Source organism: Natator depressus, chromosome 2, assembly GCF_965152275.1.
Source record: "Natator depressus isolate rNatDep1 chromosome 2, rNatDep2.hap1, whole genome shotgun sequence".
Taxonomy (NCBI): Eukaryota; Metazoa; Chordata; order Testudines; family Cheloniidae; genus Natator; species Natator depressus.
This window is the reverse complement of record NC_134235.1, coordinates 216,634,362-216,656,715: the sequence shown is the minus strand read 5'-3', so window position 1 is coordinate 216,656,715 and position 22,354 is coordinate 216,634,362. Positions and strand designations below refer to the sequence as shown.

Sequence of the window (22,354 nt, the reverse complement as noted above, 5' to 3'; positions counted from 1 at the left end):
TGGCTCAGTAGACTGTGACCCTTGTCTTTAGAGAGAGAAGGGTTACGTGGAGGGTCACAGTGAGCCTCTGAGGCTAGCGAAATCCACCAGGAAACGCGGGACCCACGGAGGCAAGGACAGAGCTTTGTCACAGTACTTACACATGGAAAAAATACCTGATAATGAGGGCTTTTCAGTCTTACAGATGAAGGCATGAAAAGGTCCAGTGTCTGGAAGTTGAAGTTAGACAAATTGAGTGCAGGGGACTGGACTAGATGACGTCTCGAGGTACCTTCAAGTTCTTTGATTCTATGAAATTCAACCTTTTAATGAGATGCAGTTTCTTACCAGTGAGGGTAATTAAACATTGGAACGACTTACCAGGGGAGGTGGTAGACTCACCATCACTTGGAGTCTTTAAAATTAGATTAGATCTCTTTCAAGAAGCATTACTTCAGTGTCTGGGAAATTCTCCAGCCTGTGTATGCAGGACACCAAAGTAGGTGATAGTAGCGGTTCCCTTCTGAGCACAGAATCTATTAACGGAGATCAGAATCAGAACCTTTATTTCTAAGAACAGCAAAGTGTCCACAGTACCTTCCAGAGAACGCAACAAATGCATTGATTTAGTAGTAGGGGACTTTATATCAGGGTTGGTGCTGTGAAATCCACACACATTCTGCCGTGGCAGGATCTCTTTGCCTGTTGTGTGATGGAGTGTTCTCAGACATGTGACTCTTCTTAGTGTCAGAGATACAGTCAAGATACTGACTGTGAGTCATACATTCCAGGACACAAAGATAAATGGGGCTGAGTCAGGAGGTCTTTGACCCGTACCTACTTTCTTTTCACTGCATACAGATTGGAATCATTAGATCCATAGGTCATCCTCTGGCTGAATGCTGACTGTAGGGAAAAGAGCCTATGTGATTCTCCCTATTCATCTGTTCAAGCCCATTTTGTGACCCACACAGGAAAATGCAACATAATTTTCTGAAACAGAGGTTGCAAAGTTTATTTTAAAGTGAATTCCCACACGCTCTCAATTTAACAGCCATTGGAATCCACATCTGGGAAGACGTGAACTTTGAAACAATATTGAGCATGCTCTATTAATAATGTTAATATTATTTAACAATGAAAATCATACATTTATGTAAGAAAATTACAAAATGTCTGAAAAATTATGTCTTCCTAGCAAAAGGAGCTTATAAGCTAAAATATTCAAAAAAGATTATATTTATTCACTGATGCATAAAATACTATTTAACTTTCATTAATTAGAACTTAAAATAGACCACTTGAAAAGCTAATCATTCTTTGGACAGCCTTTACAAGACAGAGAGATTCTTATTGAAGTTAAAGAACTCCTTTTTAAAGACCTGTCCATATCAAAGAGTCATTTCTCACCTTTAAAAACCCTTTGCAAATCTACCAGTTACTAAAGATGCTGTGACAAAGTTCCTCCTCTGCCTTGGTGGGTCCTGCGCTTATTGGCAGATTTGCTCTCCTCAGAGGTTCACCAGTAGCCCCCAGTTTGGCCACCTTTGTGGTTCAAATCTGCCATTCACTCAGACAACCTCATCACTGGCCAGCATGGGGAAAAGAAAGAAGAACAATCCCTGCAGTTTCTGCTGATTCACCTAGTGGATCAGGAAACAGGCCAGAGACCTTCCCCTCTGGTGGAACCCACAGTCCAGCTCAACTCTTCCGGTATCAAGTAGGGGAGTGGAGAGATGGGAGAAACCTGGGCCCGCCCTCTACTCCAGGTTCCAGCCCAGGGCCCTGTGGATTGCAGCTGTCTACAGAGGCTCCTGTAACAGCGGCGTGACAGCTACAACTCCCTGGGCTACTTCCCCATGGCCTCCTCCCAACGCCTTCTTTATTCTCTCCACAGGACCTTCCTCCTGATGTCTGATGATGCTTGTACTTCTCAGTCTTCCAGCAGTACACCTTCTCACTCTCAGCTTCTTGCACCTCTTGCTCTCAGCTCCTTGTATGCACACCACAAACTGAAGTGAGCTCCTTTTTAAACCCAGGTGCCCTGATTAGCCTGCCTGTCTTAATTGATTCTAGCAGCTTCTTTATTGGCTGCAGGTGTTCTAATCAGCCTGTCTGCCTTAATTGTTTCCAGAAAGTTCCTGATGGTTCTGGAACCTTCCCTGTTACCTTACCCAGGGAAAAGGGACCTACTTAACCTGGGGCTAATATATCTGCCTTCTATCACTCTCCTGTAGCCATCTGGCCTGACCCTGTCACAATGTCTTATGCAAAAGATTTCTTCCCCAGAAAATTAATCTTTTCAGAACTTGCAAGCCAAACTGTTATAGCTTGAAATGGTTTCATGTAAAGATAGAAACCTACTGTTTACTTTCTATTGTATCTAGAAATTAATAGTTTTCTTTCAAAAGGCCCTGAATGGTCTATGTGCTGTGTCCTTATCTGGCAGGCCAGAAGAAAATGAGTTTTTGCCTCTGTAGGGGGCTGCCTCTGCAGTTGGCGGCAGAGAGGGAAGAAATGGAAAGTTTACCTGGATGGAGTAAGGAGGAACAGGAAGTGGCTGGACCAGGTAGGAGGCATTGCTCTTCCAGGTGACTGGGGAGAGGGAGTATTTATACCCAAAACAGTTTCATAAAATCCGTCTCTCAGCTAAAATAATTGAGGATGCCTCCTTCTGACGAGTGTCCAGTCCAGGTACTCATTATGTCCTGCCCTGTTTTCTGATCATCTGCCCTGAAGCAGGTACTCACGGTTGTGAGCCGCTCCAAAGAGCATGACAATCTTATCACAATTTCTTTGTTACTAGTAATATCGTATTGTACTACTGGTTTCTTTACAATAATCTTAATATAGCTACTATTTTAGGGGAATTAATGTGACTGACTAAGTTGCTTCCACAGCACTGCAGAGATGATTTTTTTACCTTGGACAGTAGCACCAATACTTTGAGTGATGACTGCTTTCTTCATGTTCCCAGTGGTATTGTAAGGTTTCCTCGACAGTCCTACTAATATGAAGGTGATGAAGAGTTCTGCCAAGAAAACTTGTGATGAGTTTAGCTTCTTGGAGGAAGCATGTGAACTCTAGGCTTAAATCCAAAGCAAAAATGTGCCAAGAGACCATCTAAAACTCAGTGTGCCTACAAGCTAAAAAGCCATCTCTGATGTGATTACGGAGATTTGTTACGCAAAGAAGGCATTCTAGACTGCAGTATGGGTTTAATTGTTGCAGTCTTATCATTTTTACTTCTTTACAAAGACAGATAATATTATATTGCCTCTATATAAATCCATGGTACGTCCACATCTTGAATATTGTGTGCAGATGTGGTTGCCCCATCTCAAAAAAGATACTGGAATTGGAAAAGGTTCAGAAAAGGGCAACTAAAATGATTAGGGGTATGGTGTGTCTGCCATATGAGGAGAGATTAATAAGACTGGGACTTTTCAGCTTGGAAAAAAGACGACTAGGGGAGGATATGATTGAGATCTATAAAATCATGACTGATGTGGAGAAAGTAAATAAGGAAGTGTTATTTACTCCTTCTCATAACACAAGAACTAGGGGTCACCCAATGAAATTAATAGGCAGCAGATTTAAAACAAAAGGAAGTATTTTTTTCACACAACGCACAGTCAACCTGCGAAACTCCTTGCCAGAGGATGTTGTGAGGGCCAAGACTATAACAGGGTTCAAAAGAGAACAAGATAAATTCATGGAGGATAGGTTCATCAATGGCTATTAGCCAGGATGGGCAGGGATGGTGTCCATAGCCTCTGCTTGCCAGAACCTGGGAATGGGTGACGGGGTGGATCACTTGATGATTACCTGTTCTGTTCATTCCCTCTGAAGCATCTGGCGCTAGCCACTGTCAGAAGACAGGATACTGGGTTAGATGGATACTGACCCAGTATTGGCCGTTTTTATGTTCTTATTCTTAGTTCAAAAATGTTATAAAGTTGAATTGAGGAAAGTATGCCAAAGAAATAAAAAAGATATATTAAATGTGGGGGAGAGAGGGAGCTGGGAAGATTTTTTTCCCCCAGTTTGTGTAATTAAAAAAAATAAGCACGGAGTTGTCAGGGTTCCTTCCCTACTCTTAACTCTAGGGTACAGATGTGGGGACCTGCATGAAAGACCCCCTAAGCTTTTTCTTACCAGCTTAGGTTAAAAACTTCCCCAAGGTACAAACTTTGCCTTGTCCTTGAACAGTATGCTGCCACCACCAAGCGTTTTAAACAAAGAACAAGGAAATAGACCACGTGGAGACGTCTTCCCCCAAAATATCCCCCCAAGCCCTACATACCCCCTTTCCTGGGGAGGCTTGAGAGTAGTATCGTAACCAATTGGTTACAAAATCATCAAAGACCCAAACCCCTGGATCTTGGAACAATGGCAAAATCAGTCAGGTTCTTAAAAGAAAGATTTTATTTAAAAAAAAAAAGGTAAAAATCATCTCTATAAAATCAGGATGGAAAATACTTTACAGGGTATTCAGATTCAAAACACAGAGGATCCCCCTCTGGGCAAAACCTTAAAGTTACAGAAAACAGAAATAAACCTCCCTCTTAACACAGGGAAAATTCACATAAATCAAAAGATAAACTAATCCGCCTTGCCTGACTTACCTATACTGGTTGCAATATTGGAGACTTGGATTAGGATAGGTTGGAGAAGAGGGATTTCTGTCTGGCCTCTCTCAGTCCCAAGAGAGAACAACACACAAACAAAGAGCAGGAAAAAAAGCCTCTTCTCCCCCTACCCCCCAAGATTTGAAAGTATCTTGTCCCCTTATTGGTCCTTTGGGTCAGGTGCCAGCCAGGTTAGCTGAGCTTCTTACCCCATTACAGGTAACAGGATGTTGCCTCTGGCCAGGAGGGAATTTTATAGCACTGTATACAGAAAGGTGGTTACCATTCCCTTTATATTTATGACAGGAGTGCATCTAGTTTTAGACAGAAGTGGAGTCAATTATGTTGCTCTCTCAGCTGACAAATTGCTAGGTGGGAACAACACAGATTCCACTAACAGTACTATTTAAGCTATAATCGTTTTCTTTTACGTGATCTTCAGGAGCTAAACTTAAAAGTTATATCACTCAGTGACATTTTTAAAGCAGTTGCTACCATTTTTATTTAGGGCATATTTAATAATATTTGTTGCACAAACATTTTTTGTAGTATGTAAAAGATCTCTTTACCATCAGATCTGATGAGGTGCAGCCTTTGTTCTTACATTTGATCTCTCTGACTTTTATTAAGAATTCAAACATAAAAGTTGAATGTGAATTTTTAGACATTGAACGGACAGCTCAGCTACAGAGTCAGAGCGTGGTGAGTTTAGCCACAGCCCTGCCGTTGGCTTTCCCTGCCTCTTGTGGGGTGATAGCCTTGAGCAGTCCTTGCATGTAGGCAATGGTTGATTAGCAACTGAACAGAGTTGCAGTCAGGGAAGGCTTCTTGTGACCTCTCTGTTTTGATGTTGATCTGGTGCACACATTGAATTGTTCGTAAATATTCTTTTGCTACCTAATTCTGCCTTCCCTTGTTGAGGACTTGTAAAGACAGAAAAGGGGAGAGAGTGAAATTGTGGGTGTGGTGTGGTTGTGGTGGGGGTGTTGTGTGGTGTTTTCTTTGTTTAAAATAATAAATGCAACAATAGATGCAGGACAGAAGAATTTAGATACAATATTTATCTCTAGCACTGTATATTTCTTCACTACTGCCACGGTGGGACAACTAAGTGAACAGAGGGATTATCTAAATTAAAGCATAGGATCAATAATCTGAACAACTATCTCCATTTTTCTGACTCTGTAACTCTACAGAAGGCCTCAGTAATCCCTAATTAATTTAAAAGCCATAAATATGTATATTGACTGACAGGTAAACAAATTCAACAAACATACTGCACTTACCGTAGCATTTGAAAAGTTTGTGTGTGTATACACATACACATAAATATTAAACATGTCCTATAATAGAGTTGAAATGTTAAATCTGTCTTAATTGTACAGTAATGATGCCATACTGTAATCTTAAAATTTAAAAGTACAGCATAATCTTTAATTTTATATGTAAATGGTTTTTCATATTAGCAGTAGTGAGCTTCAGCTTTGGTTTTGTGTGTGCAAATTGGACCCTCAGAAAGAAACATCAGAGTTGAGATTAGATACAAGTTACAGTTAATCACAGTAGTTCCTATGTATTCTACTTTTATAAGTATTTGGAGATCTTTACTATCTAGATGGAGTACTGTTTGGTTGGAACCATATGTTTGTGTGTTTAATTATTGAAAGGAGTAGAATGACTCAGTCCTTCTAAAACATGTACTGCATTTATAACCACATATGGTAAAAATGAATTAGTTATATTCGGAATTGGTTTTCAGTCCTTAGCAGACTGTTTGATGAGTAAAAAAGCACTAATTTAAAAACCTGAACTTTGAGGGGAGGAGGGGAACATTGCCTTAAAAACCCATTTCAACCAATGTATTAGAAAAAGCCATAAAAATGGATACATATAGCAGTTATTTTCTTAAGTTAACGATCTTTTCTGGAATGGATAGTTGATCAATATTGGCATATTTTCAAAGGTTTTCAACACATACTCCAATGAAGACTATGACCGGAGAAATGATGAAGTTGACCCAGTGGCTGCATCAGCTGAATATGAACTTGAAAAGCGCGTGGAAAAATTGGAGCTTTTTCCAGTGGAACTAGAAAAAGGTATGCATTCGGTGCACTATTTACAATTTCTCTAAACTGATGTGCAAATCTTTAAAGGGATTACTGCACTTGCTTAGAGGGAATAACTTTAATTCTCAAGGAACCGTTGCAAATCTCTTGGCCCTTCAGACTGAAAAATATTAAATAATATTATTTAAGGAACCAGTTCAAGGACAATAGTTCTGTATTTCTGTAAGAATGTTGTTTCCTGTAGTTCACCTTACACATTAATTGACATGATTTTTCATATTAACTTTTCATTCTCCTCTGGAACATTAGCCATCTTGCCTAAATCTAGTAACCTTTTCCAAATGGCAAATGCAATATTATCTATCTTTGGTGTGTTATTAAAACTGCAGAAAATTAAGAGTCTCACCAAGGAAATAATTAAAAGTGGGTTTAATCACATGAAAAAAATCAAAGGAAAACAAAAGCCAGATGCAAATGTACTTCTTTAAATGCCAGATTACTTTAAAATCAAACATATATTGCTGCTTTTATTTGTCTTCTCCACAGATGAAGATGGACTTGGCATCAGTATTATTGGAATGGGTGTTGGAGCAGATGCAGGCCTTGAAAAACTGGGAATATTTGTCAAAACAGTAACAGAAGGTGGGGCAGCCGAAAGAGATGGCAGGTAAACTAGATTCAGTGTTTGGAATTTTCCTCAACAATAGTTGTTATGGATATTGATTTTTGTAGAAAATAATTTCTGGTTGTTTGCATATGGCAAAAAATTGTGTGTAATTTTATAGCTAGAAATTTGAGTTAGTGTTAAGGCCCAAATGTTCTAATCTGGGTACCTAAAGGTAGGCTTCTAAATAAAAGTAGCAACCTGAAATTTCAGAAGATAATTGTTTTGATTATCTCACTTGTGATGCTGTAAAGAGGCCAGATTTGCAGATGGTGGTTGCTCACACCTTCCTGAAAACCAAGCCCCTGTAGCATTTGGTTGGTTGTCCAAAATCAAGTTGGTTGTCCAAAATCAGAAGTGCTGAAGCATTTATAATGTCTTTGAATGGTGGTAAGTGCCTGCAGCTCCCATTGGTTTCAAAGAGAATTTTGGATGGTCAGTATCTATGAAAAAAGGTTCCTCAGCAACGTTTTTCTAGTTTTTCCTGTGTAGTTGTGTGCCCTTGAGTTCCTCATTTCTCACTTAACATGCACTTTTTGAAAATCACGAATGCAGAATGATCTTCAGTATTATAAATTCTTCTTTGAGTGATTGCACGCATGCATTCCAGCTCTTGGTAACTTTACTCTTTGTAAGGTGGTGTCAGGAAATAAATCAATGGGGACGTGGCACGTCCGGCCGATAAATGGTTGATACAAACAAAAGTGCTTTTACAGAAAGCTTTTACTTTATTTAGTCTCCAGCACTTACACACGTCCGCAACAGGTTAGGAGAGCACCTCAAATATACCCCTGATTAATATTTATGCAAGGTCTTCAGGAGGTCTCGAGTGGATCTCTGTAGACTTCTGGTGGCCACCCTTCCATCTGCAGGGGAACTTGAGAGGAATCCCAGAAATGTCCGAAGCGTCCCAAGTATTCAAATGTCCACCGAGCTCAGACCTCTTCCCCCGTTTATACTCAGTTACATAGCTTGTTCATAAAAACAAAAAAACCTGCTGAGCAGAAGTTATGTGGAGTTTTCCAGCCAGTGAATTTTCCATCAGTTAACCAGATGTATTTCACATAGCAACAGTTAAAATATTGCCAGAGTTCCTATCATGCAAAACCTCATGCTTCAGCAATTTTGAGAAGCTCAAGTGTGGAGGGCACATGGCCATGCTTACTCCTCGTGGGCATTCACTTCCCCCTCCCCTCCTGGCCTGTAAGTTGTGCTAAGGTTTCAGTAGCTGGTTTTTTACCTGCTTTCAGCAATAAGCATAATAATTGGTATTCCAGCTGCTGGCAGTGGTCTAGGCATGTTACTAGGCTCTGGGCTATCAAAAATCTCCCCTCTACAAATTCACCTAGCTCATGAACAGTTCCTGTGTTTTTCAGTAGATCAGGATCACTTTCAGTATCAAGTGTTCCCGTTTGGCCTTCTTGCCTGCCCCAAGAGTGTTCCTTGAGGTGCTGGCAGTGGTCGCAGCTTATCTTCGATGTCTGGGCATAATCATTTTCTATACCTCAATGAATGGCTACTCAAGGGACAATCTTATAATGAGTTTTTTGCCACCATAAAGATGATAATCTCAGTTCTGCAAGCTAGAATTGCCACTCAACATTGAGAAATTCACTTTGAGCCTGGTACAAAGAGTGGAGTTCATAGGAGCCTCCTTAGACACTATATCAGCCAGGGCTTATCTTCCCTCCAACAGATTCTCGATGTTAGCAGATCTCATCTCAAAGATTCAAATCAGCCCAAAGACATAGATAAGAAGTTGTCTTCAATTGCTTGGATATCTGGCAGCCTGCACCTTTGAGACACCACGTATGAGGCTTCTCCTTTGGTGTTTTGAGGGCTGGTTCAGGACTGTTTATACTCCAGACAAACACAGCCTGCACAAGTTATTGTTGGTCCCTCATCAGGGAGGTCATACTAGATTTTTGCTTTGGCCCCTTTAATATTTGTCTCCAGTTGACCAATGATCAGGCAGCTGAGAAAGAACTCTCATGTTCTTTCCAAAATACTTCATTCATTCGAGACAGGTGTACACAACTCTCTGAATATGGAGCACCTTATCCCTGAATATGGAACATCTATTGTGCATCAGCTCTGGAGGTTCTTTCCACCTCATCCTTATATGGTAATCAGTAAGCATAATAATCAAAACACCATCTTTTAGCAATAAATATGAATATATTTTGAGGATGTCTCAAATATCCTAGAATAATTGAATAAAGATTGGGGTGGGATTCCTAATATTGTAATTTTCAGATAAGAATTGTACTTCAGTAGCTGCAGTAAATTTTCCATGTCTTTCTGCAAAAGTCAGGAGATTACTCCGGGTATTACTTGCCCTCGGGGAAGATGAGAAACTGTAGTGAGGGAATTCCGAGTAACTGAGCACCACTGTCTTATTCATGCTGCTCCAGACATAGCAGATGTTGGGTAGTTGCCATGTAAAGGGCATTCTGTGGTAAATGTCATTGGCCAATTGAACCAGAGAGGTTGCTGTAAGCTCCAGTCCAAATTAAGCATAGGATGATAGATAGTTAGAGGTAATAAAAAGTGAAGGAATCAGTGGGCAAACTGAAAATGAAATACCAATACTCTCATTACATGTGATAGGGTAAATGGCTACTTTGTATAAATAATCTCCCAGTTCAAGTACAGGACAGGTGTAGTGGATGATGCATCATTTGAAAAAAATTTTCTGATAATAAATTTACCTGAGAACAGCTGCTGAGGAATGTGTAACAATTCACAACTTGAAACGTATACTAAATTATATCTCTTCAAAATTTGAAGTCACATTTTTAGGACCTAATTCTGCAATCTTTCTGATATTGAGAAGCAATTAGGCAAGTTGTTCCAGGAACTTAAATTAGTTCATATGCTGTTCCCTGTAAGTGAGGCTTGAAGAACTGGCCCTTAGAAAATAATAGAGAAACCACCAATTTCATTAATAATAAAATACTGTTAAACTTTTTCTTTTTAAGTCTTTGTCACCCGAAAACCCTTCTCCCATTTGGTACTTAATTTGTTCTCACGCACACGCACACGCGCACGCGCACGTGCACACACACGCGCGCGCTGGTGAGAAATAGCATGTTGTTGTTCAGATTGGTGTCAAGCCATTCAACACATCTGTAAAACTGTCAGGAACAGGATGGAGGAAGAATCAAATGGGGGGTAAAGGTTGAAAATAACTGTCTGGAAATTAATTGTAACTGGTGTAATAATACATATTATATAATCTGGTGTAATTATATATTATAAATGAATAACCATCCTTCATCTTCATATATGTTGTACAAATGCCTTTAATATTTAGAAAAAGGATGCTGTTGATTCCGCTGTTTAAAAAAAGGTTTTAGGACGGAATTTTTCCTCCTGCTCCTTTGTCATGTAATGCTGATTTCGTAAAGACAATGGCCTACGTGCACCATCCAATACAAACCCGATAAAGTCATCTTGACAGTTATATCTTCAAAATCCCAGATGGATAAAGAGAGGAAAGAATTCAATTTACTGAAAAGGAACTCTGATTATTTTATTTTATTCTATAATTTTAACATACATTGTATGTTACCTCTACATTTTTTATTAGCACTTTTATTCCACTTTTACATATTAAAGCCTGAGTTTCAAAAGGTCAGATACAAAATGGATGCTAATATAGGTAAACACGTTTGCCTAATTTCTGCATTTACTACAATTCCATGTGCAAATTGTGAATTTTGACTTGCAAAGGACCAGCTATTTGACAAACTGGCCATTTGTGCACAAATAACAGATTTGCATTTGGAATTATGTTAATTGCAAAAGCAGTTTTAGCAAGCAAAAATGCACATTAATTTCTTTATGCATTGGCCTTCTGACAAATCAGTTCTCAATTACATAGAAAATCTTATTAGTATTGCTTATTTTGGTAGTGTCTCCCGGGTCAAGGATTCTTTCCAAACATAGAATAAGACATGATTGGAAAATAAATGTGATTACTCTTACATGTGTGTGTATATATAGGAATACTTACTTGGCATCATATAGAAAATATCCTTTTTGATGGCACATATTACATATTTGGAGAACTAAGGAGACTGAAATAAGAAATGGAAATAAATTAGTAAGCCGCAAAGAAAAGAAATAGAGAGAAGTAATAACCAAAGTGTGCTAATGGACAAAAAGACTCTCATAATCTGTCAGTCTTTTTATATTATTGAGGTATGTTCAATGTAATGGCAACAGTTACATGTATAAAAATGATATACAGTTCTAAAAAGGGAGTAGGTGGGGTTGCAGAGATGCAGTTTTCAGGCTTCCACAAAAGCAGTATTTTCAAAATTCGCTGTGTCTGGATGGGAAATAATCCATTGATCCAGAGTTGGTCCACAGTGACAGCATGAACTTTGAAGCTGCCAGAGTAGCTCTAAGGAGCCATTTGTGCTCAGCAGTATAGTTCAGAAAGTTGGGAGATGTTATTCAAAATGCATGTAGAAATGTGAGGTGTTATGCCAAAGCTGAGAGTGAAATTATTTTTAGTACTCCTTCGCAAAATGTAGTTTCTAATTTGCATTCCCGGAGCATGTGGTTCTGAGGTCCTGAGGAAAACTTCCATTAGTAGATATTTATGCTCAGGAAAAAGTGCCGTTTTTAAATATCTTGACTTAAAACAAGGAACTTTCATCTGCTCTGTTTCTGTTGGTTCCTTTTAAATCTGTGTTATCTGATATAGTAGCTCACATACAGATGTTTGAAAATGTGTTTCTTTTACGATTTTTATATGCTTTTTCATTTGGAAAACTGTTGGAATTTGTATGTTTCTAGCAGAGCTGAATTTGATATGTCTCTCTTCCCTCCATGTACCTTTAATAAATGATGATGCTATCTCTGCCCTAGGGATGCATTCACAGGTTCACAGTTGTGTGTATTGCAGAATGAAAAGAGTAGCAATTCATTGTTTTTAACTTTGCCACATGGAGCAGTAGGTTGTGTTATAAATAGATGTTTAAAATCTAGGAGATTCTTCCCCTGGTAAAACAATTTAAGGCTTTATCCTTCATTCCTTGTACATCCAAGACTCCCTTTCAAGTCACTGAGAATTCCTGGTGTGCAGGGGATGCAAGATCAGACCTCTTAAAGATAATTTTAAAGACTGATTTACCCTATTTGAAGTTTAGGCATAATCTACTGAGTAGTGGCCCTTTAGGTACATGATAGATTATTAAAATATGCTTTTGCTCTAAAGAATACTCCGTTTTCAAGTAGCATGAAATACTAGAACTGCAGTTTACATTGTTCTTCAAGATTGTTTAGAAAAGGACAATGTGTAAGTTATTCAAGTTTCAGAGTACCAGCCGTGTTAGTCTGTATCTGCAAAAAGAAAAGGAGGACTTGTGGCACCTTAGAGACTAAGAAATTTATTTGAGCGTAAGCTTTCGTGAGCATAAGCTTTCGGATGAAGTGAGCTGTAGCTCACGAAAGCTTATGCTCAATTAAATTTGTTAGTCTCTAAGGTGCCACAAGTCCTCCTTTTCTTTTTAAGTTATTCAGGTATCTCAAGGTATGTCTACACTACAGCCACTGTAGCAACATAGCTCTGATGCTTCAGCTGTGTCACTGTAGTACTGCAGCTGACACTTCCTACATCAATGGAAGGGGCTTTTCCATCAGTGTAGTTAATCCACCTCTCCTAGAGTTGGTAACCAGGTCTACAGACAAATTCTTCCATCAACTTAGCTGGGTCTAAACTCTGGAATAGGTTGACTTAACTACAGCGCACAGTCCTGAGTGATGTAGCTAGATCACTTTAACTTTTAAGTGTAGATCAGGTCTGAGTTTAATTTTGTAATGTTCCAGACTCAGCAATTTGTTTTACCTGTGATTACCTACAATACTACTGATATGGAAGAATGTAATTACTCATAATACTAAGATTGTCTAAAGCTGTAATTATGAGGTATCTGTACACAGGCAGTGACATAATTTTGTATTTTTTTCTTTGCTGTTGCTTCTGTACTTAGCAATACGAAATAGCAAAGCATGCTTTGCCCCACTTCAGGAATGCGTTTAAGCATGTGCTCATATACCAATGAAGTCAGCCCTTTCCTAAATTGGGGTCTGTATCACATAACAAACAGACTGCATAATGTTGTACGGATGGTATTTACTTCAGTTTTTTTTTATTTTGGTGTAACTCCAAACGCTTTTTTAAAAGCTACAATTATTGCTTCCTTTTATGTTTTGATGAGTAATTTAGGGATTTTATTTGTTTTTCTGAAAGGATCCAAGTAAATGACCAAATTGTAGAAGTGGATGGAATCAGTCTGGTTGGCGTTACACAGAATTTTGCTGCAACAGTTCTCAGAAACACCAAAGGAAATGTCAGGTGAGTAACTGTGTTTGAAGAAGAACATACTGATGGTACTAAACATTTCAAATTATCTAGTTGATACTCTATTAGGAGTATCAATTTCTTGGGGTAGGGGCAATACAACAAAGTGGAAAGGGAGAGGCCTCTCTGTCCTTTTAACCTGTAACATCTCTGCTGGGACTCCCAGTAGTGGTATAAATGATATTAATTTTTTGTGATGGGACGACATGATAATTAAGACTTGGACTGAAACCACAGGTAGGGTCAGATCCTCAGTTGCTGTAATTTGGTCAAAGTTGATTTCTTTCAAAGGATTTAAACCAGGCTCTGACCCATTGTTCACATAGGCCACCAAATAGGTGTCAGTCAAATGGAAACCTCAAGGAGAATCATTACCAATACTATCCTAATATTAATTCACTGAGCCACCCTTTCCCCAGTACTTGCTCTGGGTTTATCCCCATATCAGGTAGTTTGTCTACTTCCTTGCTATAAAATGTGTTATTCATTTGATTAGTACCTGTTAGTTAAAAGGGATTGTTGCAAGTGTCAGTAAAATAGTGAACAGGTTAGAAAATATTGTAAAATTCACTGAGTAAAATTCTTAATACAAGATATAAATTCATAATGCAAAAATATAAAATACTTATAAGAACCATAATACAATAATGTACATTTTGTAACCATTAAACTGTTCTACTAGTTTTATAAATAGAATATATACGCTCATGTACGCTGTTAAACTACCTGCTAATTGCAAATATTTAACTTTGAGGAATTAATAAATATTTAAAAACAAATATTTAACTTTGACAAATTAATAAACAAAGAAAACGTGTAGCATATTGTAAACTAATATCCAAGCTGTAACTGCCTTCAGTTAATTGCAGTTCCCAAAATTCGCTGCACAGAGGATAGACCTGACCTCTGATTCATATGATTTGGAGCCGGTTCCTATTCTTGTTGAACTCAATGACAAAACTATTGGTTTCAATGGAAACAAGGTCAGCCCGCTCCAGTTGCAGTGTTGGGTACATGCTGTAGTCATGTGACAGTAAGACTTTTCCAGCTGATCCGTAAGTAACATTTGAGGAAGACGTTAGCTTTGGCATTGGCAATGTAGTAGACTGTGCAGGTGGGCAGAGTGCTGGGTTTTTGTTATGTTTTATATTTAGGAAAATAAATTTTGTAAAAATTGTAGTTTAATTACAAGAGAGTATTAGTCTTCTGTGTAACATATGCAATTGTAGCTATGTTAATTGGGTCCCAATCCTGCAAAGACTTCCACAGAGATTTAACTTTAGGAACTGGGAATTTGTGGCAATCATCCATCTTGAAAAGTGAAAAGCCAAAGCAGTTCTGAAATTATGTGTCATGCTGCAACATCACGAGTGGCTCAAGCGTTCAATTCTCTAGCAACAGTCCTTGCCACAAATCGTGCAAGTGTAAGGCTGGGGGCTAGAGAATGAATCCGGTGCACTACTAATGCTTGAGGCCTAATGCAGTTTCTTCTTCACTCTCTTGGCTTTCCTTGTTCTCAACCACCTCTCTTCAGCCTCTTTGACTCCCGGGCAAAGCGCAGCCCTCTAGTGTAGTCTATCACTAGCTATCTTCCCAGCTTGCAGTGTTGATGTTGAAAGATTTCAAGTCCCTCTTGCAAAAGTGCTTGAGCTTACATTGACCCGGTGGCCCTAGAGCATCCTCATTTTCTCTATACAGGGAATCCTTAGAATGCATCCACCCTGTGCAGATGACCAAGCCAACGGAAATGTTTGTGTTTGAGAATAGTAATTAGACTTGGTAATTTTGCTTTCTCTAGTACTTTGGTGTCAGGAACTTTGGTTTCCTGTTTGATAGTTAGAATATGGTGAGGACAGCAGGTGTGAAAGGTGTTTAGCCTTCTTTCATGCCGGCTGTAGGTGTTTCAGGTCTCACCACAATAAAGCACTATGCTCAAAATGCACATCTAGTAGACCCAAATCTTGGTGTTCAATGTTAGTTTCCTGTTATCCCACACACGCTTGGTCAGGTGGCCTAATGTAGTAGCTGCCTTTCTGATATGGGAATTAACTTATCTCCAGATGACGAGTTTATCTGATACAGTTGATCCTAGATAGTAGAATTTCTGCACAACTTCTATCATGGTGTTAGTGATTGAAACCCTGGTGTAATCAACACACTTTGTGCTATTATTGTTTTCAACACAAGCTAGCACAAAGCTATTGAAAAATTGCTGAAGCTCTTATTCACTATGTGCGACGAGCATTGAATTATTGGTGAATAGAAGTTCTCTTATCAGCGTGTGTTTGAGTTTGCTTTTTGCTCTTAGATGTTGTGACACAGAGGCCCACTGGTGGTTTACTACTCTGTCTCAGCAACTTGTGTCAGGCCTGACATACTCACTACTCCTAACACACTGTTGTCATGATATATACCCAAAATGTGGCATGTAATATATCATAGGAAAACTAATAAATCACTGATCTTTAATGTTGTTGCATGTGTATCTATAAGGTATGTACAAAAAGTTATAGATATGTGTTAGAATCATGTTATTAAAATGTGTTTGGCAAGCAATGCATAATCCCAGTCTGCTATAGACAATGGAATGTGTATTTGCTTGGCTGACCAGTCTGGTCATCAGGCAGAGACAATAAAGGTGCATTTATACAAAAGGTAAACAAAGCCATTGAACTAGCAAGGGGAAGAGATAACTACTCAACTGTCACCAGCTGGAGAAGAACCAGCATGAAATCTTCTCCAGACCACATGGCATCTCTTCAGATGGACAAAAAGAACTTTATTTGAGAATAGATAAACAGATAATAGATAGTCTCTCTTTATCTGAGAATATAACTTTATATTCCAGTGGTTTACTAGAATATAAAGACAAGGGGTCTGAGCCTCATACAATATTACTGTACTATAAAAGAGTACCAAGTGAGATCTTTTATGAAAGCTAATGACACACTGGTGATTAATATCACTGGGGAATGTGTGTAGTAACACTATATGAGGAATTATGAATGCTCACTGATATTATAATTTAAAGTCTGGGACCAAACAAAGGGAGAAACTAGTTTTCTCCCAGATGGGAGGCACTGCAGCTATCTACCCGTTTCAATTAAATTCATGCTCCTGGGTGCATTCTGTACCAAAAAATTTAAAATTCTAAAAATTGTATTTGTTAAAATAACACTACATAATCATGCCAGTTTTCATTATTTTGGTAATTTATTTCAAAATACCAGTCAGCAAGTATGTCTGTAACAATACAGACACACACAAAAATTCCCCCAGGAGTAGAGAGTTAAAGAAACCCCTATGACAACCAAGTAACTTCTCTGCCCCCTTTCTCCCCCAGAGCTCAGCCGGGGGCCAGACACCCACACCCACAACCCCTCCCCCCCCCCCAGAGCCCAACTGCGGGCCCCCCCAGCAAAAACATCTGAACCTCCTCCCTCACCAGAGCTCAGCCACGTCCCCCCCCAGCCCAGATACCTGCACCCCCCCACCAATACACCCGAACCCCTTCCCCCCCACCCAGAGCACAGCCGCGGGGCCCTCCCGGTCCAAATACCTGCACCCACTCCCCACCCAGAGCCCAGGGATCCAGAGGGAGAAACAACCTAATGCCAGTCCCAGGCTTGCACAGAGTTTCCTGCACGCCACCCTCTCCTTCCCTCAGGGCATGCTGGGAACTGCAGCTGCCAGGAACCCTCTAGCTCCCTCTCCCTCCCACCCAGCAGTGTCTTCTATATGCAAGCTGGGTTCTGCTGGGTTCAGTGGCCCCTAGTAGTGGCTAGCAGCACTGCAGCCCATTTCTGTGGTGGAAAGGAAATTCTGCACGCACAACATTAATTTCTGCAAAATTCTGAGTTGCGCAGTGGCGCAGAATTCCCCCAGTAGTAAATTAAGCAAGGTGTGACCAAAAACAATGGAAGCCCCATTTATGTTTGAATCCTCAGGGGGAGGGGAAGCCCACAGGAAGGGAAGAACAGCATGAGGTCATCCTGAGTGTGCAGACAAAACAGTGACTTTGGGAAGATAAAAGGAGAGAGAAAAAGCCTTCTTGGTTTCCATCACTGGACAGACACCTGAACTCTTGCAATCTGCCAAAGATGGGTCCTTCAGCTAAGGAGGTTGAAGTCTCTGGGAACTGAATATAGGTGAGAAACCTGCTTAGGCAAAGATCAAGGGAAGATGGTCCTTTGTACTGTTTTGGAAGGGCCTGACTAAGAGAGGGAGTCAGCTATGGATGGAAAGAAAATGATTGCTAAGAAATCTACCTTGAACTGTGGCTGTAGCTTGTTTGAATTAAGTCGTAGGGCAAGTCTGCACTACAGTGCTACATCAGTGCAGCTGCATCACTATAGCGCATCTGGGGAAGATGCGCCATGCCAATGGGAGAGCACTCTCCCATTGCCCTTAGAGAGAAGCGTAAGCTATGTTGTCGGGAGAACGTCTCCTGATGACATAGCGCCGATGTGGACAGCATGAAACTTTTTTCACTTGGGGGGACTTTTTCACACCCCTGAGTGATGTAAATTAGATCGACTTAAGCAGTAGTGTAGACTTTTCCCTAGACACTAGCAAGCATATTTTACTTTTATTTGCTTGTAACCATTTGTCTTTATCCCTTCTACTTGGTATCACTTAAAGTGATATGCTGTGCTTTTAAAGGAACAACAAACCTTATTAATTCTCTGTGTGTTCCAGGAGGGGGCTGGATGCTTCAACCCTCTCTGGTTTGGGGAAAATTTGGGACTGGGGGTATGTCGGGGTCACCATGCAAGTAGTAACTAAGGCTGGTGGGGACCAGAGTGGAGCTGTGATGTAACAAGCAGGCTGCTAGAGTCAGAGGTGCTGAAGCAGGTCTGCTGAACACACAGACACTTAGTGCATGCTTGTATGCTGGCTGGGAACATCCAGACAGGGAGCTACAGCAGCAGAGCATTTTGAGGCACGCAGGATTACAGGAGAAGTGGTGACATCATCTCTCAGTAGCCTGAATTGAACCCTAAAACATTACAGATGTGTAATGTTGAAGAGTTTTCCATCTGATTTTGTACCGAGATTTACATCCTTAGTGCTAGATGAGAAAGCATGGCGAAGCAGCAGAGTACTGCCAAAGAGTACTGCTGCCAAAACACATCCTTATGCTTTGAAATCCACCGCAGATTTCACTGTAAGATTAAAATCCTCCATGTATTTAATTATTATTCAGTGTACTGTGGGGCAGATTGCCCACTTCCATGGAAAATAACAGGTTTGGTAGGAAGGAGAAAACACAAGGGGATCTTCACATAGCTTTCCCTAGGTCCTTCCTCATGGATTAAATTATAATCTGACTAGTTGCCATATAGACCCTTTTGTCATAAAATATCATATTGTACTGATATTTCTTTGTTGCTGTTCTGCACACATTGTGAAGTGTAGTGTACATCCCATACACAAAGATCAGGTCCTCAGAGAATCCATTTTGAAGCACTTGGAGGAGAGGAAGGTGATTAGGAACAGTCAACATGGATTCACCAAGGGAAAGGCATGCCTGACCTACCTGATTGCCTTCTGTGATGAGATAACTGGTTCTGTGGATATGGGGAAGATGGTGGACTTGATATACCTTGACTTTAGCAAAGCTTTTGACACGGTCTCCCACAGTATTCTTGCCAGCAAGTTAAAGAAGTATGGGCTGGATGAATGGACTATAAGGTGGACAGAAAGCTGGCTAGATCGTCGGGCTCAACGGGTAGTGATCAATGACTCGATGTCTAATTGGCAGCCGGTATCAAGCAGAGTGCCCCAGGGGTCAGTTCTTGGGCCAGTTTTGTTCAACATCTTCATTAATGATCTGGAGGATGGGGTGGATTGCACCCTCAGCAGGTTCACAGATGACACTAAGCTGGGGGGATACGCTGGAGGATAGCGATAGGGTCCAGAGTGACCTAGACAAATTGGAGGATTGGGCAAAAAAAGATGCGGTTCAACAAGGACAGGTGCAGAGTCCTGCAATTAGGGCGGAAGAATCCCATGCACCGCTAGAGGCTGGGGACTGACTGGCTAAGCAGCAGTTCTGCAGAAAAGGAGCTAGGAATTACAGTGGACGAGAAGCTGGATATGAATCAACAGTGTGCCCTTGTTGCCAAGAAGGCTACCAGCATATTGGGCTGCATTAGTAGGAGCATTGCCAGCAGATTGAGGGACGTGACTATTCCCCTCTATTTGGTACTGGTGAGGCCACAGCTGGAGTATTGCATCCAGTTTTGGGCCCCCCGCTACAGAAAGGATGTGGACAAATTGGAGAGAGTCCAGCGGAGGGCAACGAAAATGATTAGGGGGCTGGGGCACATGACTTATGAGGAGAGGCTGAAGGAACTGGGCTTATTTAGTCTGCAGAAGAGAAGAGAGAGGGGGCATTTGATAGGAGCTTTCTACTACCTGAAGGGGGGTTTCAAAGAGGATGAAGCTCGGCTGTTCTCAGTGGTGGCAGATGACAGAACAAGAAGCAATGGTCCCAAGTTGCAGTGGGGGAGGTCTAGGTTGGATATTAGGAAATACTGTTTCATTAAGAGGGTGGTGAAGCCCTGGAATGGGTTACCTAGGGAGGTAGTGCAATCTCCATCCTTAGAGGTTTTTAAGGCCTGGCTTGACAAAGCCCTGCCTGGGATAATTTAGTTGGGGTTGGTCCTGCTTTGAGCAGGGGGTTGGATTAGATGACCTCCTGAGGTCTCTTCCAACCCTAATCTTCTATCATTCTATGATCATTGGCTCCTTACAGGTCTCATTTATCAGGGAGAGGTTTGAGTTTTTACATTGTTGCTATTTGTAAGCTTAAAATACTGAGTTTTCACAGAAAGTTGTGACTGAACACATCAGTGTCACAACCGGATAAAGAAGATTTTAATAAATAATATACATATTTCAATGAAAATATTTTATAAGCATATACATGCACACTTACACAAAGCTTATGCCGTTAGCACCCCTTCCTACTAATGCAGGTATCTGCTGAGGAGAAGGGATGGGGTAGAATTTGGTACAACTCCCTTTCTGATTTTGCTTCATTTAAGAAAACTGTACGATAAAGACCCTCCAGTTTCCTCAATTCTAATTGTGTCCCAAAGTTCCGTGGTCCATCTCACAGAGAAGCCCAGAAATGTGTGAAATGTAATTGGCCAGACTGCTTGGGATCAGTAGAGTGAGAAGATTTGCCAAGCTCCATCATGAAGTCTGTGACATAGACATCATACACAAGTACTGTTAGGCCCTGACAAGTTACCTTGTTTTATGTTCTGTTTACTTCAGTATACTGTGTTTGCTTTTAATTACTCAAAGCTAGACACATTCCTGAAATCGTCCCCTAACATCTCTCTTAATTTAATGCCTTTTGAGGGTGAATCTCAGGGTGCCAAAGGTTACTACCAGCTTGAAAGTGTGGCTCTACCATAAACATAAACATTTGCTTATAGAGTAGATTGGATCAAATATTGGTCTCTTAAAAACATTATTCATAAAAGAGGATTGCGTATTTTGCTGTCATTTTTATTCCCTCTTACGCATGCAGAAGCCATGAATGCTGGCTGTGTTGTAAAGGAAAAAAATCTGTTTCATGGCAGAACCTGTCTCCTGTTTCAGCTGCCGTGACACAGTAGTAGGTTTACAGAACAATCTCTCATCCCCCCTCTCTTTCATGGACACACTTTCATTCTGGACCACACACCCTCCCTGGCCTTAGGAGAGCTTACGAGAATCATTTGGGACAGGATTCCTCTCCTCTCCACAGCTATTTGTGCCTGGCTGCTGTAAGTATAGGGAAGGTTCATGCTGGCATTTGCGCATCCTCACTTCCTTAGCAGCGGCCATTAATGATTCACATCACTTGGGGGGAAGAGGGAAAGGTTGGGTGCTGAGACTCCCATGCAGGTAAAGAGAGTCGATACCATTGCTGATTCCTACCTTCTGCCTCTCATATTGCCAGGGATCACTAGTGCCCCATGCACAGTGCAAGTGATCTACTACCCCCTCCTATTCAGGAGGAAATGAGATGGGAGGCTACACAAAACTGCAAATGGAGACACACTGGTGAGAAAATGTGGAGGTAGAACTCCCATGCTATCTATTAAAGATGTCTCTGTAGCAAATCCACCTCATGGGAGAGATCACACACGTACTGTTTAATGGAATTAAAGTTCTGCTTTAATTACTATATATGTTACAGTGTTGATTTAATTAATTTTACATAATTGGTTTAATGAACACTTTGTGGCCTCTGTGCTGTCCAAGCAACAGCATGTGAACTAACCAACCTAACCTTTAATGAGCACAGCTTTTTTTTCACATCATGAATACAGCACATACTGCATATACACATGTCCTCTCTGGAATGCTGCATGCACACAGTTCTGTGTGTCTCCAACATTCCTTCCTCTTACAGCCCAAAGCATTATACACTGTCATTTTTCAAGTAGTCTGGCAAAATACATTTTAGCCTTTGCATTGGGGTTTATACTTGATTGATCATGCGGAAATACATTTATGAAAGGAGTGATATTGAAACTACTTCCTTAATTCTCACCAATAATTTGGTCACTGCTGCTTCAGAAAGCTAGTATAATGCTGATATTTAGTGATTCCCCCCTTTGAGTTTTAGAAACAT

General features: G+C 40.4%; 1 protein-coding gene across 11 annotated transcripts in view; it reads left to right on the top strand.

Moving 5' to 3' along the window:
- The window catches only part of PPP1R9A (protein phosphatase 1 regulatory subunit 9A), a 246,793-nt gene that overhangs the window by 145,462 nt on the left and 78,977 nt on the right, over window positions 1-22,354 (top strand). For all 11 annotated transcript variants that reach the window (XM_074945889.1, XM_074945899.1, XM_074945891.1 and 8 more), the window contains exons 3-5: window positions 6,574-6,706; window positions 7,223-7,343; window positions 13,606-13,710. In XM_074945889.1, coding sequence (XP_074801990.1) covers window positions 6,574-6,706; window positions 7,223-7,343; window positions 13,606-13,710 — 359 coding nt within the window. The remainder of the gene's footprint in view (window positions 1-6,573; window positions 6,707-7,222; window positions 7,344-13,605; window positions 13,711-22,354) is intronic.